The sequence below is a fragment of the Saccostrea echinata genome, unplaced genomic scaffold, assembly GCF_033153115.1.
Source record: "Saccostrea echinata isolate AGI-Se365-2 ecotype Australia unplaced genomic scaffold, CSIRO_AGI_Sech_v1 ptg000002l, whole genome shotgun sequence".
Lineage (NCBI taxonomy): Eukaryota > Metazoa > Mollusca > Bivalvia > Ostreida > Ostreidae > Saccostrea > Saccostrea echinata.
In genome coordinates this window covers 171,283-197,930 of record NW_026889751.1, presented here as the reverse complement: position 1 = coordinate 197,930, position 26,648 = coordinate 171,283, and the positions used below count along the sequence as shown (strand labels likewise).

The window sequence follows — 26,648 nt, the reverse complement described above, 5'->3', positions numbered from 1 at the left end:
CCCCCCCCCCCCCCCCAGCGTTCTACATCTGTTTTAGATCTACGGGCCTGATCGACGTAAGTGAGAAAAATTATCCGCTATGAAGGAAAATTGATTTTGGGACTATAAAGAAATGAAATCCGACACAAATGTTTTCACTGAAATGTCTATTTCGATGCAACTTTCCAATCAATTTAGCACTGACCCCAATGCAAGTTTTGTCAAAAAGAAAAAAAAATCGGGGGGTGGGGTACTTTTTGCCAAAAAGATAATCTTTTACTGTAAATTTAGTATCTACGAAAGCCTATTGTGCGAAAGCCCATTGAGCTCATTTTCGTAGGTTAAAAAAATATTTTCGCGTTAGGGACTAGGCAAAATTTATCACCATGATGGGACCGGTATAAAAAAAAAATTCTCATTAAAAAAAATTACATGTCCCATGGCTTTCGTATTGAAAAAAAAAAAATATTTGTCCCATGCCTTTAGACTTATAAAAAAGTTACTGTCCCATGGTTAAATCTTGATGTGAGATTATTGTTACATTAAAAGTTTAAATCTAAAGTTTAAACTTATCTAAAACTATCTCATTTCTAATCTTTAGATTTAAACTTTTAATGTTACATTATTGGAGAAAAAAAAACCAAAAACAAAGAGTACAATGTTAACAATTACTTTTATATATTAACTGAAGGAGTCTTTTAGATTACAGGTATTTCAAACATTGATGAAAGTTTTAGTTTTAAATATATTTTTTTCATTATAAATGAAATGGATCGAACAGCAGGCATAAATGCCTATAACTGTTCTATGAAAGTTGTCTGAATGGATGAAACTTGAGAGACCATTCGTGTAAAATACATGGTTGATTTTGGTTGTTTTAGAGATGTTACTCTAGAATTTGTTAGCAGTATATTTTGAATGATTTATTGAAATCATGCAATTCCCAGTCCCTCCTTCTCTATTCTCTGTACAGAATATTGGACAGGCATTCGCCTACACCCACATCTAGATGCAGGTGAATGCCTGTCCATTTCTCTAAAGAGAGTATTGTTTCCTCTACCTCACGGACTCGGGAGGTTTATTTTATTTCACTGTACTGTGACACGCAACTTTATCGATTATTTCGGAAAGTACGAAAGAAGCAGGTGCTCTTTCCGTTTCCGGTTTCAAGGTTTAGTCACTAAAAATGGCTGATGGGAGCTGGAGCCTCTTCGAAGAAGATGAAGTGTGTAGAAAAACGTCAGATGACTCGTTTGTGTATGGCATTGTAACTAAGAATTCGCTTTATATGAGCAGTGATGAAGAAGAGGATGATGAGGATCGCTTAGAGAAGGGGAAAGTCCGTGTATCATGGCATCCGTCTGGCAAAGAAACTGTCGTCTCGGAGAGCGAGGTCTGAATATCCATTGAATCAATGAATGCCAATGGTTACTTTATATGGGGATAATGGGCCAAACTTATATCGGTGCATAAATCACTGAAATATCCTGATTCACCGAAATGCCTTTTGAAAACACCGGAATGCACTGTAAATATTCCGAAATGCCTCTCAATTTGATAAATGTTTAACAGGTTGGGCACACCCCACCAAATGGTCATTTATCCCCCGTTTGGTGGACAATCTCCCATATCAGAGACGAATTTTACTGACCATTTGGGACAGAAAAATGGTTGTATTCAATTCTTTAGAATGGCGTGGAATGGCGCATAACTTTAAACCATGTGGAATAAAATTTAGATATTTATCGGTGTTCTGAGTGAAAAAATTGGAAATTCAATGTGTAATTTTTTGCGCAGAGTCGTTCAAAAATTTGACAAAAAAACGTCACGTACGTAAACAAGTGCAACATTTCTCAATTTTTACTTAAAAAGAAAATTCCCTCATCCAATGATACTGCACCTGTCAATCATGTTCGTAACTTTCTATTTCGATTATCCGGGCAACCAATCAAAAATGCAAACCAATAAAAACAATGATCTTTTTTTAACCTGGTCAAAAGTCGGATTTAAGTAAGGAGGCACATTTGTGTTAATTTTCAATTAGAAAATCAAAAGAAAAATAAGTTTTCACCTTTATTTCGTTTTATTTTGTACGTGATGGCTTTGTTATTTATAGAAATAGTAAATGAAGTTGGATTATGATATAATTATTGTTTTAAAACGATGTACTTGGAACAAAAACAAGAATAATTGTAAAAGTCACTTTGTAAAACTTTTATTAAAAAATTATTTATCAAATATATTAAAATTCATCAGTAATATACATATTAAACCACAAAAGGTCACATGGAATGTGGAACTTCATCCTAAAAGAAAATAACAAAAGATATTACGTTCATTTCAAAAAACTTTTGACTTTATAGCAATAAGTGCCCACCATACCAGTTAGGTAATGAGGAGCTCGTGTTTAACGGGATTTTTTAGAGATAAATATTGACAAAGATCCAAAGAGCGATTGAAAGTTAACTAATCAAAAGTTAAACCACTGGATAAAATAGAATTTTTATCCTACTAGACACAATCAACTTTTTTTTTTTGATCGATTGATCAAGAATTTCAGCTGTTATGGACAACTATGGGTATCATTTTTACGAAGTTATGGAGAAATTGCACATGGAAAATCGACCGAACTATTTTAATTGTGCAAGGAATATGTTCACTAAAATTCCCCTATGCCTATGCAAATGCGCTTTTACTTCATTTAAATAAAATTTGGAATAGAATAAAAAAGTCCACCATTTGGTCAGTAAAAGTCATCTCCGATATGGGAGATTGTCCACCAAACGGGGGATAAATGACCATTTGGTGGGGTGTGCCCAACCTGTTTAAGGGGTATTTTCCAGAGATATACTATATATAAGCAAATCTTCCATTATATTCTTTCCATGATGAGTGCTTCCACCACATTTTAAATGATAGCAAATTTTGAACTGTATTTAAAGAAAATATAGCCAGTAAAATTCCCTGACTTCCAAACCAGTTTTGGCCAGATTGGATACTAAACTTGAAACAAACACTTAAATGATGTTTTACAGTAGGCCTATACAGAAATTTTTACCATTGTATTTGTATGCAAGGAAGTTTTAACTATTTCCAGAGATAGAGTGTGACATATATTTGATTCCAAACGTATTCTATATCATTGCATTATTGACGACAAGCAAAGGAAAGTTACGAATAATGATAAACCCCTTTCCAAAGTGACTACTATTTTCTTAATGTTAAATCCCCTTGGACATTGAATTTGCTGTTATGTCAATATACAAGCCATCTTTTTTCAAATCTTTTGTATCACCCTCGTCTTCTTTTGATACAGCTTTCTTACACATGATACTGAAAACACAAATTTCATTAGATCCCTATCAAAAGTACTGGGGGTTCTCCCTCCATAGTAATTTTGATCTCACTTGAGAAGTTAATTTACATACTGCATGCTTTTGATTATGTTGATTTTGAACTTCCGATAAAAATTGACAACAGGTTGTAGTATTTAGCTCTACTGGTCAGAGACTAGAAGAGCTTATGCGATTGTAAGGTATCTGTCATTGGTCCATCTGTTTGTCTGTAAATAAATTTTTAAAATGCCATTCATCGTACAGTTTTGGTCTGATTTCAATATTACTTGGTACACAAGTAGACTACACTAAGATGCATAATTCTATTTATCTGTTTTTTAATTTCATGAACTGTGTTGCCATTGTTACTAGAACTAGAAATTTCTGTGAAATTCTTTCGAAATACTCATCCTCCTACAATTTTGGTCTGATTTCAATATAACTTGGCAAACAAATAGACTACATTATGATACATAATTCTGTTTATCATTTTTTTGATTTCCATGAACTGTGTTGCCATGGTTACTAAAATTAGAAAATTCTGTAAAATTCTTTCAAAAGGCTACTTCTCTACCATGTCTACAGTTTAAGTCTGATTGCAATCTTGCCACAAAAAAGAGACCAAAGCAGAATCATGATTCTATTTATTGCTGTTGCAGTCTATGCAAAAGCTACTAGACTGTCGGTTTTTACTGGTAAAATTTGGTTTGGGTCGGTAAAAAAAATTCAGGATTCAGGACTGATTGTCCGATGAAAAAATAAGGCGTAAAAATCTGAATTTACATGTACATGGCCTAAAATCTGAATTTATGTGTACATATGGTCTTAATTTCTGCATATATTCTTTATTTGATCCATTTAACAGTAATGCATGATTAATTTTAATCTATATCAAGCCTGTCATGATCTTTTATTTCTGATTTGAATTTCCTCTGTTGTGGAATATAGATATAAAAATAGCTCATATGTAGATTTGGTTGGGGGAAATTATTTTCATAATTAAAAACAAGAATAACCATTTTGAGTTACTTCAGGAAAGAAATATATATATTTTAAGTGCATTTTAAGTTTATAAAAAAAATCTTTGACACTGTGTATTTTGTTTGTATGTGTCAAATAACCAGAAAAAAAATTATGCAGTTGTATACTACCTTTTAAAAAGGGAAATTATTAATTGTAAGCTTGTTCATTTCAATAAAATCATTTTTTTTTTTTTATAATTTCAACTCTGGATCTATTTAAGGTGGTATGGGATACCAAACGAAACTTCTCCTACATATTTATTTACCCAAATTAGGAGGATTTGAAATACCCCCGCCTTTCAGTATGTTAAATTGTAATTTTAATATTTGTTAAATTATTTAAATGAGAAATACAGAAAATGATTTTTTCTTATATAATTCTTTTTTCAAAAGCTTAATATTATAGGCAGGAGTTTACTAATATAAAATGTATATAAAAACAAAAATGACAAGAAATATGTATTGGTATTTTTTTTTAATTTTCAACAAAAAATAAGCGTAAAAACCTGGGAAAGTTTCATTTCTTGAAAATAGACGGATAATATTTCATGAAAATCTACAATTAGAATGTATCTTTAATATGTTAACAAAGTGAAATGAACAAATTGAAAAAATATATATAAATGGAATTATAAGACACATTAAATTTTTTTTAATTAAAAGATCCGAACGGAAGAGTTTTCCTTCTTTATTTTTCGGGGTTGAAAAAACCTGGATGCTATTTCAGAAATGATGAGCATTTCTTCCCAAACTTAAAAAAAATTGCACTTCGTTGCAGTGGTAGTTTTCAACTTTGAACTGTTTTGAAAACAATACATGGACAATCGCTTTGCAAGACGTGTCTCGTTCAGAGCAATTGCATTCATCTAAACGTTTTGGGACTGTATACCACAGCTAGCTGATGTATATGACCAAACAGTTACTTCTTGAAATAAATAACAAAGAAGACCAGCTCTGGTTAACGTGATAATTGATTGGTCATAATTCAGCACAGTGTGAAGTAATCGCACTTCTCCATGCCTCACCGCACACTAGGTGCTGTACAGTTACTCAGACAATTGAAATACAGCTTTTGCTTAATTGTGTTCAAAAGCAGCAATGTTGAAACTACCTTTTACAGGGGTTTGCTTTTTAAATGTCCATAGTACAAATATAAGTAATATAAATTTATATTTATTTAATTTATGCAATTTTTTTGTCTATTTTTACTTAAAATGCTTACTTGTGAGAGCTAAAATTGAAATAGCTTCAGAGTGTTCTTTTAAACGGTCAAGTCAAGTAAATTTTATTTATAGTCGGCATATATATACAGTGTAACATAATAACATGAGCTATGATAGCTCTTTAACCGACTTTAACAAATTTACATAGATAAAAGTTAGTAAAAGTATACATAGTTAGTAAAAAAACATAATGTAAATAAACCATAGGAAATAAGCACATATACTAGTCTAGCAATAACAGCAGAAATTGTAATGTATAACTATCACAAGTAAGAAAGAATCTGACAAAGCACAATACAAAACACACATTTACTATCACTGATCATGCTAATGGAAAGAATAAAAACTAAAATAAGCAAAGGAGCACAAATAACATTGACATATATGACTATCACAAGTAAGTACAATCACATAGCACATTTACTAGCACCGATAGAAGAGAAAACTGAAAACACAAGGAAAGCAACATAGATAGTAATTATACATATGACTAGCATGCATATGGACAATCACAGAACAGGAAAATAAAACAAAACAAAATATAAAACAAATTCATATTAGAAATAAAAAGATACACCACAAATATCTACAAATATCTACAAATTTTGACCCGATAATAAGCACTCATGCAAATCAAAACAAAATTTCAAACGGAAATATGTCATAACGTGGAGGTATCCCATACTACCTTAAGGTTCAATTTAACAGTGAATCTCTGTATCATAATGATAAACGAATTTAAAGAAAAAAGGTTTGTCTGGTAAGTAAATGCTTGGTCTGGTAAAATATATATATCTTTATCAGACCTTATGTTCTTTAAAGATTTTAGACTTTCGCATAGACTGCTATTGTAAAGTTTCAAGTCCGAGTGCTACTTTTCCCTTCCTTTGTCATAAGTACAAACCATTAGAGCTACAGTCTCATCAGAGACTTGTGTTTTTTTTTTTTTACTGATACATGATATTGCTTTAGTGCAAGAATGAATCTGTGATAAATACAGTATATTGTTTTATATTTTTGGATACATAATATTGCTTAAGTGCTACAATGAATCCTATGATAAATACAGTCATGACATTTGAGTTAATTGTTATTTGTATAATCATTAGAGTAACTTCCCTGCTTACGATGATCAATATTTCTGTATGCTTTATTCCAGTTGATACTGACTGACCGTTCATTAATGCCAGGGGATGTCATCAGAAGGTTTGAGGAGGGTGCCAATAGTCAAAGAGGCTTTGTCCAGGACCTGATTGGGAAATGTCACATCCACATAAGGGGCACCAACAAATTCTTGTATAATGTCAACAGCAAAGAATTATGCAGCATGAATGTTGAAGAAATTGCAAAAAGGGTAACTTTGTTAAATCTCAAAATTAAATTAAAATTTTACTGAAGCTGTGGTATTAAAAATAAAAAAAAAATGTTACTGACAATTTGTGCCTTTTTATTTTGAAATTGATTTCAACAAACTTAGAAAGTTATATCATGCAGACTGAAAAGAGGGCAAGAATTTTCCAAAGGTATATTTACATTATACACTTTGTATTTGAATAGAAATGTAATTCTGTCCGATAATTTATTGTAGCCCCTTAGCAACTCATTCTGTGACGTGGTGATGGACTCATGGGTTGGAAAAGTGGAGAGAGTAAATGAAGAGCTGGTACTCAAGTTTTCAGATGGAGCTATGTGTAAAGTACTAGACACAGATCAGCTGGATGATTTTGAGCCTGTCAAAGACCATGTGAGTTTAACAATCCTTTAATTTAGAGTAAAACATGGTTATAGTAAATTACTGGAAACTGCTGAAATTGCTTATTTATATCTATAATTTATTATCATTTATTTTTTCATCATTTTCTAGACTGCTGAAAAAAATTATGTTGGTTATCTCCTTATACGGATCCAGGAATTTTTTCCGGGGGGGGGGGGGGGGGGGGGGTTCCATCCCAGTCAAAAAAAAATTCTAACCCCAAAATTTCTTGACATGTAAAAAAAAAAAAAAATAAAAATAAATTCCCATCCCAAACATAATAAACCAAGAAAATTTCTTGGCAAGCCAAAAAAAAAAAAAAAAAAAAAAAATTCCATTTTCCAAACGTGAAAAACACCTATTTCATGGTGGAGTTCACGTTTTCTAAGGGGGGAGGGTCCAAAGTCATTTTTATGGCATCGAGCTCTTGAGGTCGAATGCCATTTAGTGGGCGACCAAACTTTACGTGACCGAATGTGTCAGTCCATGCATCCGCAAAAGAAAATAGCAATAACAATGCATCGATTTCTTTGAAAATATTCACAGTGAATAATAGCTTGAAAATAAAATTGCATCAATTATATCTACAAATAGCCTAATTTGTCACATAACAAAGATACCCTGTTTTAATTTTTATTTTCACACAAGAAAACGTGACAGTTCTTGCGGATGAATTTGTAAAGAAAGGCTGTGTTGAATGACATGAATAACATTTACGAAGGAGAACCATGTAAACATAAACAACTTATAACTTATATTAATAGGCGGTAAAATAACCACAATATTAAATTACCATGAATGCTAGAAGACTAAAAGGATTGAATTTCCAAATGTAAACCTTACTTTTACAATCTTATAGCCAATTTTATCATAAAAAAACTGAAGTTTTTACTGTATTTCACCATTTCTTCCATATTGCATTTTACCGTATAGGCCTACCATGCCCGATCATATCTCGATCGTAGTCGCAACAGAGCGAGTTACGGTTGTTGTTTAGATGCACTAAAACAATGCTTAGACATTGAAAATTAAAATAATATTCATATAAATTCATTAAATCCTTGATGTTTATTTAATTGACTGAAAAAAGATGAGTTTGATATTCAGCATGAACATGTTCTTTGGTGTCTAGTCAATTCGAACCCTGCTCTATTCGGACCATGGCATAATGCCCCAGACTTTAAATTTGACATTTTGTTTAAAACTTAACATTTTTAGCTCACCTCGACGAAGTCGAGATGAGCTTATGCTATACCCCCGGCGTCGGCGTCCCAGGTTAAAGTTTTAGGAGCAAGTCCCATTCCCAAGTAACTATAAGCCCTACCTGGACCAAACTTGCATGGATGATGCAGCTAGGGATGGACACTACCACACTTGCTTCGGATGCTGGATCTGACCTAGATTTTCCACATGAGTGACCAGGTTAAAGTTTTAGGAGCAGGTCCATTCCTAAGTAACTATAAGCCCTACCTGGATCAAACTTGCATGGATGATGCATCTAGGGATGGACACTACCACACTTGCTTCGGATGCTGGATCTGACCTAGATTTTCCGGATGAGTGACCAGGTTAAAGTTTTAGGAGCAGGTCCATTCCCAAGTAACTATAAGCCCTACCTGGATCAAACTTGCATGGATGATGCATCTAGGGATGGACACTACCACACTTGCTTCGGATGCTGGATCTGACCTAGATTTTCCACGTGTGAGACCAGGTTTAGATTTAGGATTAGTCTCGTTCCCAAGTAACTATAAGCCCTATCTGGACCAAAGTTTCATGGATGATGCATCTAGGGATGTACACTAACCAACCTGCTTCGAATGCTGGATCTGACCTAGATTTTCCATATGAGTGAATTTTAGCCATATTTTAACCAAATTAGCATGGATGATGTATCTAGGGATGGACACTTCCAGACTTGCCTTGGATTCTGAATCTGACGTACATTTTCCAGATGAGTGACCAGGGTAATTTTTTTGGAGTAGCTATATAATATTATGGCCTGTTATGATTAAACTTGCATAGATGGTGCATCTAAGGATGAAAACTTCCAGACTTGCTTTGGATGTTGGAACTGACCAAAATTTTTTTGATTACTAAACAGGTCAAAAGTTTTTTGAGCAGGTCTATAATTAAATCAAACTTGCATGGATATTGATCTTGGGATGTACCCTAACTAGAAAAAAAATATGATGTGAAATTTGCCTTACATGTAGATAACATTCGTCGAGGTGAGCTTCGTAATCTTTGATTACCTATGTTTATTAGTCAGTTATTTGACCTACTGCTATCTTTAAATTACAGAAAATGTTTTGAAATTGTTTTTCTTCTTCAATGCCATTGAAGCCTTTCAGGCTTTTGATTTATTTGCTTCAATATATACTTTTTGTAACTCTGCAAATTCCAAGGGGGGGTCTCGACCCCCCCCCCCTCCCCCCGATACGGCATGTTCATGATTCAAATTTCTCAACCCAGGATGAACCTGAAACCAGAAAGAAAGTTATTTAATCTTGATGCAACTGATATACATATATATGAAGATTATTTAATTGCTTAAGATTTTTCAAATGATATGTGTCTTGAGGTGTTTAATGAATGGCATATAATGATGAACTTCATGGAATTCATGAATCTTACTGAACTTAATTTGGTGTCAGACTTTAACTTACTTATAGATAACACTGTATCAGTGAGATGAGCTTTGTAATCTTTGATATTGGTATATTTTGCAGTTCAAGTCCCTATGTAGCAGTGACACATTCCTTTACAAAGGGCTGGTTATGAAGGGATGTATAGGGGATCTGAATGATGTTGTCTGGTTATCTACCACTCATAAACATGGACCAAAAGCTATCAAAAAGTCACCAAATCACACTGTCACTGTCCGCATTGAAGAGGTAAGTAACTTCTAACCTTAAAAATATTTAATGCTACAAATCAGGTCAAAGTTAAGGTCATATTTAAAGATCAAAAATTTTAAAAAATGTATCTGGAGTACAGCATATTTTAGATACAAAGCGAAATTTCGTTTCCTCTCTATTTGACATAATGATAAAAAAGATAGGAATAAATCTACCACTGGAATGACTTTTACTTCTTTTAATTGGCCTTTTGACAGCACTTGTAAAACCTGTAGGTGAAAATATGTTCTATATTAGTTTTAATACATTGGGGTCTTGTTATTACGATGTTCATTTTGTCATGGTAAAATATCATAATACTGAGGTAACATAATAGAAGTCCCAGTAAAATCCATTAAAACATTGTTTTGAAAGCTTATGTTTTCCGTGTATGGAGGTGTATTTTTTCCATTCTGTATTCTTCTTCCATTCTACCTTAAATATCTCAGTTTAAACACTGTTTAAACACTTTAATTTATTGACAACTTATCTTGTAAATGCTTATTTCTTCATGCTGTTGAACTCTTTTTGCTGTATTTTCTAATGCAGCAATCATATTTTGTAGTAAAACATTGGCTTTGTGCATTCATTCCTGACATTTTCTTTTACTTTCACTGTAATGTGTACTTAGATAATGCGTTCGAAAAACTTCACTGGAAAACGGTTTCATATTCAACATACGTTCATTACTTAATAGACAACCAAAAACATCATTTTTATTTATTTTTTTAAATTTATATTTATTTTAAATAAAAAAAGCTAACTTCAATTCCCTGAAAACGAGAGTTTCACAAGATTTGATTGCACACAAGGTATAAGTCGTAGTTCAATTGATAATTATCATTCCTTGTTCCTGTTAACACTTGTACATTAATCCAAGGCATTATCCAAGCAGTTAAAACTTCACTGAGGTTAATTTTTTTTCAGAATAATGTTTTATACCCAAGCTGTCCATTAACACAGATGTGACGGCAAATGTAATTACACAGTGGGTTTAACATGCATCAACACAATTAAATGCAATGTTTTATTTAATAAATTAGTTTTATTAATTTGGTAACCAACTTATGGAAAAATAAAGTAAATTTACGGAAATAAATAAACTGGAAGCTATAGATATGCACACTTTCATAATTTATCAATGGCTTGGACACAATGGCTTCACTTCTACGAACCCCTCCTGACTTGTCAAAGAGTGATCAGTCGAGCGTCACTAATCACCTAACAGGTCTGGAAGTGTACACATGGGCACCCTGTCAGACAACAGGTGTTCCAATGTTTATTTAGCATCTCCTTAAGTGTCAATTATCGATCAATATTGAATAAACATGGATGGAAAATTTTATTTGGTAAAAATCTTTACATTGTAATGCCGAGTTCCAGCATTTTTGGACATCGTAATAAATGGTCCTATTTTGTATAGATTTAAGATATGGTTTTGTGCTTTGAATTAACAACATAAAAAGCGTTCTATCTTATAAAAATGTCACCGTAATAATGAGATCCAACTGTACTTGCTATTTATAATGCAACATGAGCCAGTTATTAATTGATTTTTTTACTGTTAATTTTAGACCAGGCTGAAGTCTGTGGAGGTCTACTGGATGTGTAGAGGATTTACCAAGTCAGATAACCCTCTCTTAAGAATGACACCTCCTCCCTCCCTAGTTAAGGAGCCAGATCTCCAAAGGTATTCATAGACGCAGAGTTATATATCAAAATTGTCTTCAAACAGATCTACTTGTATATAATTCATTCTGCAGGAAGAGGAATGTGACTTGTTTGAGCATTGTTGTCATTGAGCCTATTGTCAATATGTTGTCATAGCAGCTGACAAAGGGTTTTCTATCCTCTTTAAAATCTAATGAGACCAAAAAGTCTTTAAAATTACAAATAAACATTTTTTTTTTTGACTTTGTAGGTTACAGATTTTAGATTGGTTTTCACACTGCAGTCTGCAAATTGGTGACTTTGCTCAGTATGTCATTAAACCTAGTGATGAATTCTCTGACATTCCACCCAAACTAAGCTTTATACCAGATATTCTATTAGACAATCCAGTAGCTCAAAATGAATTGACAGAAAGTGAGGTACATGAAACTGAAGATAACACTCCGGATAAAAGGACTGAGGCTGCAGCTCTGGTCAATGGAGTCATTGCTAACGAAGCAGAAGAAGCAGAGGATGATGAATATGAAGATATTGACACAACAGAGTCTGAAACCGAGGAAGAACAAATTCAGAAAAAGCACTCGTCAGCTCGCAATAGGCATAAAGGAAAAAAGGGGCGTAAATCTGGAGGGAAGAAAGGAGCCAAAAGAACAAAGCAGACTGTGAAGTTTGAACCAGAAATCCCTAAGTGTTTACCTGGGGAGAAGGTGGCTGTAGGCGTGTGTTATACCTTCTCCATGGCAACTGTCATGTGGCAGGTACAATTTGTTAGTCAATATCGTAAAGATGCTGCCTGCATGAATTTTTTAACTTTTGCTAAATTCAGTGGTATAGTACTTGCATTATTTGCTTAAAAATTAAGGATACATTGTTGATTTAATAATCTCTTCAATATTGCAACAAAATTTTATTTTGTCTGAAACGACTGGCTTAGTTGCAAGAGTGCAAAAATATTTCAAGATTATTTTGAAATGTTGCTAGGATCAAGCATTATATGTACTCTATTACAGGATGGCTCTGTGGAATCGGACATTCCCTCCCCAGTTCTTTTCCCAATACACTACCTTGATGAGCTGGAATTCTTCCCTGGAGATTATGTTGTAGATGCCAAGGGTAAGTTGACAGTTGATAAAAATTTGATTTAATGTCCAAAGTCAAAGGTACATGTGTATTTAGGGTTCTGATCAATTAATGTCTGGCATTCATCTTGCTGTATCAATCTCTCTGTCATTTTGCCTGTATACTTTTCATTTCTTAAACTTCTTCTCCAGAACCAATTGGCCAAGAGGGGAGAAAAATCTGTTAAAACTTTTAAAAAATCTGCTGAAAAACTGGGGGAGGGGAAGGTGAGTGTGGTGTACATTTTGGCCCTTGAGCCTCTTGCTTATTGGAAGTGGTTGTTAAAATCTTGAGTGTAGAGGTAAGTGATTTAATCATTGCTCTTGGAGAAGGGGGTGTCTTCAGGTTTTGAGCTACAGAATAACATAGTCACAAAATTATTGAAAAAAAGATACAATTTAATCAAACCCTGCAATTCAGGCAGTTACATGTAGATTGTTTTTTTTCCACTGCTACTTTTTTAAACAAGTGGTATTTTTTTTTCCCCTTGTTGTTGCCAAGGATGACCACAAGTCCAGTAACTGCTCTACCCTGCCAGACTATCAACTCATTATGTAAACAGGGGTACCTTTTTCATGTAATGGTTTCTCCCACAGATTTAATTCCAAATTAGTGATACTTTTAACTGTACACACATTGGAGATGTGCACATATTTTTGTGTCGCCTGCAGAGCAAAGTGACACTTAAGGATCACTTTACCCGGTGTCTGTCTGTCTGTCCATCTGTCACACCTTTTATCTCGAGAACTGTAAGAGGTATGGATTTGATATTTTGCACATACACAGGGTTCTCACTAGGATTTTGCTAACTTGAGTCCCAGGACTCAAGATTTCTGAGAAGGTTGCGTCCCAGCTAAATTTGATGCGTCCCAGAAAAATTATATATGTATATTGCTTGGCACTATGTCTTTTGTAAATAACCATTGTTACTGACCTCGTGACCCTTGACCTACTTTTCAAAATATTTTATAGCGCCGATAAACAGCATATGAAATTTGACATTAAAGAGGTTAGCCTATGACCTACTTTACAAAAAATACCCCTGACAGTTTAATTTAACTTAAGACTTTTGATAGGCAGAGTTTACATAATTAGCATTTATACATGTTTATGAGCTCATACTGTACTTTAATTGAAACTTTATGATATTAAGCTACCACACAAACTTATATTTAAATGCTATGAAAATACATCGGGAGCGGTATTCCACAATGGATCATGTAGACTGACAATTGCAGTAAATACAGACTGAAATCTCTTTTGGGGGATTATTGGACAGACATATTCATAAAATGATAAATAATTATTTTTGATAATTTCAATTTAATTATTCATTTGAAGGTTGGGGGACCATATTTTCTTTGATTGTCAGATTCTATCGCAGTCTAATGCTATCCGTGGATTTTTTTTTTCTTTGCAGGCAAATGCATGAGCTATAATGTTAGTAGTAAATAAATAGCTGGCCATTCATAATTTTATTTACATCTTTAATGAAGCTACAGTGCAGGCGACACATGCATTCCTTGGAACACACTAGTGTATTAATTCATCAATTTAAAAATAGAATCATATTTTCTCAGTTGCTTAACTTTCAATTCTTTTATTGCTTCTTAGTATGGACAGTAGATGTACATATGTTGTGTTATTTTGAATAACATGCCCTGAGGGCTTTATGGTAGATTTGATCTTGTACCAACCCCTATCTATATCATAGATGTTTCAAAATGATACCTTATTACTTCGATATCTTGAACACTGATATCTTGAATACCATGGGTATGTCGAAATGATTTTGAAGTCCCAGCAACTTATTCTTAAAGTATTTTACCCCTGATATCTCGAATCCTCGGATATCTTGAAGTTTTTACTCGGTCCCATCGAGTTCAAGATAACGAGGTTTGACTGTATTTACATTTTTGACTGACTTATACATGTAAAAGATATTTGCATATTTATAATTTTAAATTCATAATTTTTTTTATTTTTTTTATTTTTTAAAACTTAGCTATGTAAGTTGAATCAGCTGAAAAAGTTAACCATTAATGATGTATATGAGTAATTGTATCAACTGTTTAATACACAAGTGCCCTCCTCTTTCCATAGATAATTCTTACTGAAATGGCTCAAACCTCAAAGATGTGCCTGTCTTTTTTTCAGAAGTTGCCTTAAAGAACTGTGACTATGGTGTAGTTGTGAGCTGTAACCACAAAGAGAGAACATGTTTTGTCAAATGGATAAAGACAGTAGATATATACAAAGGAGAAAGGTGAATATCAGCATATCAATACAGGTCAATAGAAAGTCATTTATAGCTACATCACAAGTAAATGTACATGTCATCACTTTCGTGAGAAGTTATGCACTAAGTACAAAATAGTGTTTTATTAGATGGTTTTGTTACTGTTACCAGAGATTAATTGTATATTTGTATTCAGAAAGTCAGTTACAAAATTGTATATTTATATTTATTGAAGACCAAATCCTTTTACAAAGATTTTTCTATCATCAACATTAAATAAATTCTCCTCATTTGTCAACTTGAGGTAAAAGGGTTTGTATTGCAAGGTTCAATTTTGTGTTTGTAAGGCATGTGCAGTATATGTGTAAAGTGTTTATTCTCTTGAAAATTTTATTGCTTATACATGTTTGTGTTGATAACTTTAGACCAGAGGAAAATGTTGAGCCAGTTGAGGTTAGTGCATATGACCTCAAGGATCACCCAGACTTCAAATTCAGACCAGCCCAAACAGTGATCAGAGTTATAGATATACAGGTAGGGTGCTGTATTTTACACATACATGTATAATCAGTGTTTTGAATTGTAGATACTTAAGTTAATGTTCAATGTTTTGACCCATTGTCTACATTTTGAATTACCTTCTCAAAAGTAATATTTATTGATACTTTGACTAACTACATTATATACATGTATTTCTTTAATTGATCAGAAGGAAGGCAAAGAAGCAGTGGGGCAGATCCACAGTTTGGACCCTCAGGGGGCTATTTATGTTCGTTGGCCCTCAGGAGAGATCACACGATGTTACCCCCAGGAACTTTATATTGTTGGGGATGAGGTAAGGCAAGATTTACTAATGACTGGCCATTGTTTGACTGAATTAGATATACATGTACTTTACAGGTTACAACACTGCATCAGTCATGCCAAGAATGTCGCACATACATTTATTGCACTAATATAAAAAAATAACATTTACCTTACATTTACTTTTCCTTATAAAGCACAAACATAACATTACAGTGAATTTACTTGATCTCTCAGTAATAAAAACTTTGAGAAATAAATTGAAAAATTTAAAAAAAAATCAGTTTTAACAGAATGTAATACAGTAAAACTTGTTTAATCTGGTTACCACGGTTCCAGAGAAATTGGCAGGATTAGACAACATGAGTAATCTTTACATAAATTTGAATCAGTAAAGCTTTACAAATCATAGATCAAACCATATACAGTGCTACCCCATTTTACTGCCAACATTTGTTCCTTGGCAGATTTGGCGTTATAACGGGGGTGGCATTGAAACAGGGGGAATGTAATTAGGCACTTGAAAACTGAAGAAATTGGCACTTATTGCTACTAAATCTTTATTATAATGTTGGTGTCTTTAATTTTTAAAACATTTATCTATTATTGATTTTTTTAATGTTATTTTATTGTTTAATAATAAAACGTCTGTGTTATTTTCTGATGCAAAGTCCTTAGATTCCAAATAGCGCATCACATTCACAATCAATTCACAATTTTAAACCCAACTTCAGCTCCATGTCGGGCGTCGTAATATAACACACCTCCTTATTCAACACTTGTTAAAATGGAACAAAATATAGCTATGTACTCGTAGTATTCTTTTTTACACCTAGGAAACATTGAAACCTCAATTACAGCTTGTAAACACAACATGGCTTGGTTATCTTGTGAATTTTCAGCTAACTATGGAACCGACAGGGATTAGATACACTCCATTGCACATGTCACCTGTGAAATTGATACTTCATTGTGTAATTTGCTTCTCATTAATTTAATACATGTACATAAAACGTAATTTGACTGATTATTTATGCGTCCATTATTCTTACAAACATGTTTTATTTTTCTACATATTTGATTACTGCAGACTTAACCGGTTGTAGAGACAGATAAAAAATATAACTTAACGATATAAATTATGATCATTTACCGAGAAATATATAATTTGAACATGCTGAATAATTTTTTAGAGGGGTGTAAATATATGTTTCTCATTTAACTTTATCTTTTGACGCGGACCTACCGATCTGATTTTTGAAAAAAGTATTCTAATTGGCGGTAATAACAGGGGTGACAATAATGGTAACAGACAGATTTGTACTCGAAATACGGATGGTGGTAGGCGGGGGAATAGCATTAAAATGGGGTATTATATAGCAAGAAAATTGGAACTTTGAATTTTTTTGGCGGTAAGCGGGGGTCGCATTATAACAGGGGGAATTATAACTGGGGAGCACTGTACATATACATTATGTTTGGAAGATCAGTTAGTTTGACAGTTTGAGTTGTTTGTAGATAAGTGAGTTTGAAAGCTTGTGTTACTTTATTGATGAATGAGTTATACAGCTCAGATTGTTTTATGAAATAGCAAGGTTTACGATATGAATTGTTTTGTAGGTGTGTGAGTTTGACAGCTTGAGTTGTTTTGTAGATGAGGGAGTTCCACAAGTGAGATTGGGGGTTTGGGTTAATTTGTAGATGAGCCAGTAAAACAATTTTAGTTGTTTTGTAGATGAAATGAGAGAGCTGACAGCTCCAGTTGTTTTGTAGATGAGTGTGCTTAACAAAAAATTTTGAGCTTCGAGTTGTTTTGTAGATGAGGGAGTTTTACAACTCAATTTTTTTTTTTTATAGATGAGTAAGATTGACACCTTGAGTTGTTTGAGTAAGATTGACACATAAAGTTGATTTATAGATGAGTGAACTTGACAGCTGGGGTTGTTTTGTAAATGAATGAGACTGACATCTTGCCTTGTTTTGTAAATGAGCGAGTTTGACACTTTGAGTTGTTTTTTAGATGAGTGAGTTTGATAGCTCGAGCTGGTCCACAGAGGAGGAGGAGGAGACAGAGGAGGATGATAACTCCAACATGAGCTGGGAAACTGAGGATGAGGAAGCTGTAAGCTCAGATGAAATGTAAGATATTGTTTGAATTGGGTCTTGGAGACTACTTGACTGTGCTATTTAATAGTATCAATTTATATTAACAGTATTTAATGAGCTTTGTTACTCAAATTCTTAAAGCACACATTTTCTCATTTTGTTAATATAATGATAAGTAATTTTTATGACCCACAAGATTTCCTTATTTTTAGTGCTGATGGAGGCATTTCTTTGATGTTTATAACAAAGGAAAAGAAAGAGGAGCTGGATGCACTAATGTCCCGAGCACAGTCAGCCCTGGAGAACTTACAGAAAATATTTTTTACATACACTGGAAAGATAACCATTACTTATAGATATCTTAGGGATATAATTGCTGTTTATAAACGCTGCCAGGATCTGGAAAAAATCCTCAAATCTCACTTCTTTGAGGATGTGGAGCTCACAAATTTGCTGGAGGAAATTCGATCACTGATGTATGATGAGAAGAGAAATGAACTGAATGACCGGTTGTTGAAAATTTACGAAAAACGAAAAGGTGGAGGAAGCATAGAATCACCAAGTAAGGATGATTCATCTCCTGTTTCACAAACTCTAGAAGATACCCCATCTCAAGTGTTCCTAGAGACCAGTAAACCCAGTAGTCCTGATACAGAGCTGACACAGCTTGCTAATGCTATAGTTCAGTCAGTGATGAAAACTTTCACAGCCTCACAAGTGCAAAACCAAGAATCTAATGTGGAAGAAAATGCAAATTTACCAAATGGAGATATAGACAATTCTAGTCTTGGTGCAACTTCAGCAGATTATACACCTAAAACGGTTAACACTAGTGAGGGAACAGCTTCATCGACAACATCTAATGGTGAACCAGATAATTGGCAGGTGCCCCAGGCATGCTTGAATGTATCAAATGAAACAAAAGAGTTAAATGTGAGTCAAGAGTCAGGACTAGAAGTCAGTGACTGTGATTCCGGTCTTGGAGAGTCTAAGGGGAGTGGGGCTTCCTTAGATAGGGATAATTGGGTGTCAAAACAGAAGAAGAAAGAGGAAGTATGTAAGAGGTTTTGTCAACTGATGCTTGTCCAGATGGTGAAGATACGAGGTGAGATTGGGGAAAGATGGGAAAAAACAAAGCAGTGGATGGGCGGGGAATGTGATAAATGTGAACAGAACAGACAGACAGAAAAAACAGAGAAAGAGGAATCTCTAGGAGCCAGACTGGTAGAAGGTAAAAGCTCAAAGAAAAAATATTTCAGTGATCCCTAAAGTAGATTAATTTAAATTTATTTATCAGGATAAATCACATCTACAGCATAGATTGAATCAAGAGTTCTAAATTTCAACTCTTATTAGTTGGGCCCCACATCAAGGTTTTTTTAACTTGAGTACTTTCAAACCTTATGGATTGAATAAATTATTCCATTCTAAAAATATAAACTCGTATTAGTAGGGCCCCATATCAAGATTTATTAACTGCCTGCAGACTTCATGCTCTCTACATAGGTAGATGCTTGGAGAAAAATATCTTTAACTTTTGGAGACACTTGGTCAAAGATCAAACCAAGGTCAATAGTCAAACATTCCATCATCATTATACAATTATGTGATATAATAACTTGTATATTGTTTTATCCTACATACATGTATATATATGTACCGTACTTAATACATATGAAAGAAAGACACAATTTTTTATTGATAACTTGATCAAGGTCAATGTTGAGATTATTGCTATGACCTTTGTGATGCAATACCTGGGAAATTTTGTTACTTATGATGCTTTGGAAAAGACACTTGCTCATTAAAATCATTTGATCAAAGGTCAAGGTCAAAGATCACAATTGAAATGAATAATTGTGATGCAAAAAATGCAACACAGATTAAAACAGGCATGGAATATTTATGTTTCAGAGTTTGATATGGCATTAAACCCAGAATCAAACTGTGTGGAGTGTGATCAAGTGGAGACTCAGGAGGAGACGACAGACATATCAGACCTCAGAGAGGAGGTGGAGGCCTATAAACAGGGGACTTCTATTTCACAGGGTAAGTTCATACAACACAAACAACAACACGCCTGAAAGAGGAGGAGGAGGCCTATAAACAGGTTACTTCTGTTACACAGGGTAAATTCATACAACACACACACAAACAACAACATACCTTAGAGAGGAGGTGGAGGCCTATAAACAGGTCACTTCTTTTACACAAAGTAAATTCATACAACACACACACAAACAACACCACGTCTGAAAGAGGTGGTGAAAGCTTACAAACAGGTCACTTCTGTTACACAGGGTAAGTTCATACAACACACAAACAACAACACACACTTTGTATCTGTTCTCAGAACCATTTATTTCTGTGAATTACGGGTTTTGAAAAGTTGAAGTGCACATTGCAAATGAGAGAAATGTGTCCACTGACCATTATATTTTGCAGGCTTTCAGATGTGTGAGATGGCGCCATCTACACATAATTTTGCAAGTAAAGTGTATTCCCCACAGGATCCCAAGTCTTTCCTAAGAGCGGTCAGAAAGGAGGTAAAGTGAAGGACTTTTATGATAAAGTTAAGAAGGTGATAAACTGGATTTGAGCTCAGTATTTATGGTCTGAATATGAATAATCATTATGTTCCAATTTTAGTACCAGCTGCTCCAAAGTAACCTACCGAATGGAATTATTGTGAAAGGATTTGAAGACAGAATGGTATGTTGTTACAAATGTATTCAAGTTCAATTACTGCTAAAAATTAAGTAAATAATAATTTTAAAAAAAATGGAGAAGTTGAAAGAAATTCCATTGATCACAGATAGAGATACATTTCACTGTCAGGTGACTATTTTTCTGTAGGATTTGTTTTCTGTGATGATTATTGGGCCACAAGGTACCCCTTATGAAGATGGTCTGTTCTTTTTTGATGTCTTCCTCCCGGCTGACTATCCCACATCACCCCCTGTGTTCCACTACATATCATACTGTACAGACAGGCTGAACCCCAATCTGTATGAGGACGGAAAAGTCTGTGTCAGTCTGCTGGGTACCTGGGACGGAAAGGTACAGCCGTCTTCAGTCGAGCCTTATTAACAGGGACACTTGTGTTCCAAAGCAAATTGACAGATTAATGAAGCACATTGGATTACTGAAATGTATTTATTAATTGGTAGATGTAATTATAAATTATGTTGCCCTCAAATTTTGTCCAAAAGGTTAAGAGTCTGGATTATAGTGGTGATAACTGGGGCTCAATACTTACTTGTGGCCATTAACAAGTTGTACATTGAACATTCTAATTTTACTTGAGTACTAGTAATTCAACTCCATTATTAGGGCACTTTTATTATGAAGAACAAAGATGCATTATGAATACAATTTACTTCACATGGAATTCGTAACGTATACATCTTCCCCTGTTTCAGTGAAATTTGTAGTATGATAAAGTAAATGAACAAAAATATGTTTGTGTTGTAGGGAAGTGAAATGTGGACAGCAAAATCCAATATGCTGCAAGTTCTTGTGTCAGTACAAGGTACTGATATCTTAAATAATTTAAATATGAGTAATCTGAGGTTTGTAGATTAATTAAGTGAATGAAACTCAACATGAAAGGTTTGCTTATCAAGGGATTAATGATTTTCATCCTTATCTTTGGTCATAATGCATACTAGTTAACTTGCCATTAGCACACTTTGATAAACTATTGAACTTTTAAATATATTGAAAATATTTTAATATGTACAGTAAAACCTTGTTATCTGAAATTTAATGGGACCAAGAAAAACTTCTGAGATATCAGAGTATTCGTGACACCGCGGTTAAACTACTTAAACTACTTTAAAGAAAATGAAGTTGGGACTCCCAGCTAACTTCAAGATATCCATGGTATTCAAGATATCGATGTTTAACTGTATAATGTTTATACCATAGGGTTGATTTTGGTAGCAGAACCTTATTATAATGAGGCTGGGTTTGAAAAACAGCGAGGATCTGTGATTGGTGACGAAAACAGCAAGATGTACAATGAAATGGCCATCATTAAACTAGTGCAAGTGAGTCTTGGTGCTGTAATTTGTTGTGTAAAGGATTAGGTTGACAACTGAAGCATGTTTATAAATGATCATGGTTTTTTTTATATTTGGATAAAAAAAAGCTATTCCAGGGATTAATTGTACATTCTAGAGTTTGGCACTGTTTGTAAATATTTCAGAGTTTGACAAGAATGATAGAGAATCCTCCACACAGTTTTAAGGAGGAGATGATTTCACATCTCAAACAAAATGCCCAAAGGTAAGTCACATACACTAAAACATATACTGTACAAATACACAGTAATTTGATGTTTATCCTGTTATATCTTCATGGTCAGATATCTATAGTTCCATCTACATGTTTAAGTTAGGTATACTTATAAATGATGTGATAATTGATATGTTATAGAATGATCAGTCGATACGAGTCTTGGATGGAGCCAACCAATGTAAACAAAGGTCAGGACAATGGAGTACATGTGAACTGTGACACAACAGCTGACCAGTCCACTGATGATCAGTGCACAAACCAAGTAATGGACACTTCGCCTTCTTCAACACACCCTCAGCTGCCCAAAAGGAATTTAGATGAGGACCTCTTCAGGCCGCCAGAATTTTCTCTATTTCCTCCCTCCAAGGGTTTCTGTATACCCATGAAAAAATACTTGGAAACTTTCAAGCAGACAGTAAAAAAGAACATTTTATCTCACAATGCTGATTCAACAGTTTAATCTCACAGACAAAACATTCTCTAGTCCAAGTTTCACATTACTTTATTATTTTATTTTCTGACATATTGTATTGTGCTGAGCAGGTTCATGTATACATCTGAGGTGGTAGCATTTTATGTTTTTTTTTCCTTTGAATTTTGATTAGCAGCTATGAAGTGATGATATTTGCAATATCCCATTCTAATTATATCATGGTCCCTAGGCAATTGAGGCAGAGATTTGTTCCATTAAAACCCCCGTGCTAATTTGCTACATGATAGTATGCCAGTGCTGCTACAGTTCTTTCGTCCTTGTATACAGTTTGCTGTATTATTTGCAATTCTTTCTACATTCTTGACAAGCTAGAACCTTGTGTGAGAATGTTTTCAGTAATTCAACATAACAATTTATCTAAACTATTGTATTATATTTTTTTTATGGTGCCAAATTTTTGTTATGTGATAAGATTGTCATCAATCTAGATGCTGTCTGGTTACTACTGTCTGTTAAGGAGTACCTGCTGAGCGGTTTAAACTGTATATTGCTCGTGTTCCAAAACCCCCCGATATTTTCAGTTGTTTATTCAGTACTCATGAGATAACCTTTCTCGCTAAATAGTTGTAATTTGATATTTGTTTAGTAGTGCAAATATCTGAAGGCCTGTAAATTAAAGTAAGAAATTTGTATACATACTGTATTAATTAGTCCTTACCAAAAAAATTCCATTTATTACTATCCATGAATTACATAAAGTATTTGTTTTTTTCACATGAGTCTTTCATTTACATGCTACAATGTTAAAAAATGATTTGATGTAAGTACTCAAGGCAATTAAATTGTCATTAATTTAATAAAAAAACACAGATATAAATTAGTCACTCTGATTATTTCTACCTCTGAAGTATAACTACATGTAATTCTCAATCTCTTACATCCTGTGTTATACATGTGTATTTCATTGGATATATATCTTGGTAAGGATATATCCCTTCCCATCTCGTCATATATGGATACAGTAGATATTAAATGTGTTCTGTTTTACAATGAAGCATTTTGAAGCTAGTTTGTGTAATACTAAGTGACATAATTGTTTCTGATTCTAAAAGCTAAAGCTCTGCCCTGCAATCAAGCAGTTGGTGGCATCAACAGAGTGACGTATACATGTATTTCCAATTGCTAGATTCACAGAGCTCCAACTTCTTTATTTTAACATTCTAAAATAAAATTCAATCTTAACTCTCTGCTCCAACTTCTTTATTTTTACATCTAAAATAAAATTCAATCTTCACTCTCTCAGTATTTTGAAAGTTTGATTTTTCCATGCTCCTGATATTTGTCACCGGAACAATACAGGCCCAAAGAAAGCAATTTCATTGAGGGGGTGTGGGAGAAACTGAACAAAAATTCCTTGACAATCAAGAAAAGGTCCCTAATCTCTATAGGCCTGTGATTTTAGAACATTACATCATTCTGTTGATCTAAAATTATCAATCATTGAAGTTTAGTTGGTGACTTGAATTTTTGCAAGTTATTACAGTAAAGCTTGTCTAATCTGTACACCACTGGTTCCATAGAAATTGGCCGGATTAGACAACATTCCGGATTAGACAACATTTTTTACAATTGAATTTACTGAAAGAGACTTAAAGTCAACACCATATTAGGCAAGATTTCGGAATACACAACATCCAGATTAGACAAGTTTCACTGTATTATTACATTATATTAATGTGTTGGATATATGAACTTGCATAATGCTGGTAATTTTATAGCAGGGATTGTCATAGTCAACAGATTGCAATACATATCTTTTAAAAAAAAGACTATTTAATTGGCTCTTCGTTAGATCATGTCTTTTTTGTGTGACTGGTGGGCAAAGCGTATTCTTTCAAAAAGAAGCAAATTTAAAACAATCATGATGTCACTCCGTATGACACAAACTTGCAATCTTCAAGCTTCAGTGAGCTTTGTTGCAACATATTTAAAATTTAGAACAAATGTACACATGACATTTTATGTAGTGTAATCATGAATTGGTGTCAATAGTATTTTAACTTTGCTTGTCCAAGATCCGAACTGCATTCAAGATTGTAGAATCTATTCTTCTGTGTGCTCAATATCTACATGTACCTTTCCAGAATAGACAAGTGAACTAGCCACTAGCTGGAAACAAATCAGCCATTAAAAGTTTTAGTTCAAGTTTTGGTACCAAGATAAGAAAGTGGAAAATGTGTAAGTAAACAATAGATACCAATAGAATTACATGAACATGTTCTAGTTAATAATTATAATGTGTTTGAAGAACAGTTTAGATGGTGATGTCTTGAATTTTAGAGTTCAGTTTGATATTACTTTAAACTTTTCTGGGAATGAAAGCACGATGCATTAAATGTACATGTAGAATATGCAGAAACTAATTTCAATAACAGATATTATTAAATTATAATAGTGTAATGATGAGTAAGAGTATACAAGTGCAAGTGTCTTCTTTAGCAAACTTTTGGTGAAAGTCGCCTTGTGCTTTTTGTTTAAATGTGTACCAATTTCTTTTATGGATCATTTAGTACTCTGTTGATCTGTGGATTGTTATTAGGTAAAATTTTGATTATTGCACTCTGATAATAAATATTTGAAATGAATAAATTTCAATGTTCATGTATTTAATTTGAGCATAGTTTTATTCAGGAACAAGATTGTGGACATCCTTAAAAAGCCTCTCTTTTTTTTTTAATTATCAAGTAATTGAATCAATGTGGAAGACAATAGGCCCAGGAAATACATGTATATCCTCCATGAGCTTTTGATTCTGAAAGAGTACTGCAATAGAGAGAATCAGTATTGTATTAATATCTGTCTGATGTGATGAGATAATACCAAGGATCCAAAGTTCAGATTTTTGAAAAAAAGAACTTGGAAAGTCAAGGTCAAGAGGTCAAAGCCATAGTACATTCTGAAAGGTCTTGTGAAATATGAAAGCCTCACCTTCTCTTGTTCAAAAGTTAGGACCAAAGTTAAAGTTTTTGTAACAGACAAATGAGATTTAATGTCCCCGCACTTTTGCAAGGCTGCATTTCATTTCCGGAGTTGTTTTTTTTTAAATATTGAACTTTTCATTCCAGACATATTTTATAGTTTTCATTTCTGAAATTTTACAGTTTCATCTCAGACATTTATCATAAAGTACTTTCCTGGCAAAGAAAACAGAATTGTAGACTTTATTTTAAAGAATAAATCAAGAATAAATCATTGATATCCAACATAAATTTGGCACAGTCACTGACCTATAATTCAGTGGACATTATTAAATTTAGTGAAGAAAAATTGCATGCTCATTTAACTTATACAAAACTTTGAATTCGACTTTGTGCTGCATGTATATACAGTACATTGTAATATTTTTATTTGAAAAATGTGGTTTGAAATAAATGTAATATTTATATCTTGTTATAATTTTATTCCCACCTACTTGCTTAACATTAAATTGCCGGAAAGGTACCTCTAAAAATTCCAGAAATGTTAAAAAATAGATGTCAGAAATGAAAATAAAAGATGTTGGAAATGAAAATAAAAATTGTCGGAAATGCAATACAAAATTCAGGATATGAAATGCAGCATCTTACAAAAGTGGAGGACAACGTAGAGACAAAGAAACTTGATTGAAAAGGATGACATCTCGTCCTTCCACTTTCTAATTTCAAAAAATGTACAATTCATGTACATGTATTTCATGGATGTGGAGCAATTTTAATTTTTTTC

The 26,648-nt window shown here is 33.5% G+C and overlaps 1 protein-coding gene across 1 annotated transcript; it reads left to right on the top strand.

Annotated features, from left to right (window-relative positions):
- Nucleotides 1–1,132: 1,132 nt before the first annotated feature.
- LOC133204321 ((E3-independent) E2 ubiquitin-conjugating enzyme-like) lies at nt 1,133–25,535 on the top strand. Its single transcript, XM_061340050.1, has 20 exons — nt 1,133–1,372; nt 6,719–6,913; nt 7,148–7,303; nt 10,045–10,209; nt 11,787–11,902; nt 12,134–12,641; nt 12,894–12,996; nt 15,160–15,268; nt 15,667–15,775; nt 15,951–16,076; nt 18,066–18,184; nt 18,364–19,382; nt 20,066–20,200; nt 20,597–20,697; nt 20,801–20,863; nt 21,008–21,211; nt 21,626–21,683; nt 22,082–22,203; nt 22,362–22,441; nt 22,592–25,535. The coding sequence occupies exons 1-20, from the start codon at nt 1,166–1,168 to the stop codon at nt 22,911–22,913; spliced, it is 4,017 nt and encodes a 1,338-aa protein (XP_061196034.1). The 5' UTR covers nt 1,133–1,165; the 3' UTR covers nt 22,914–25,535.
- The last annotated feature ends 1,113 nt before the right edge of the window (nt 25,536–26,648 follow it).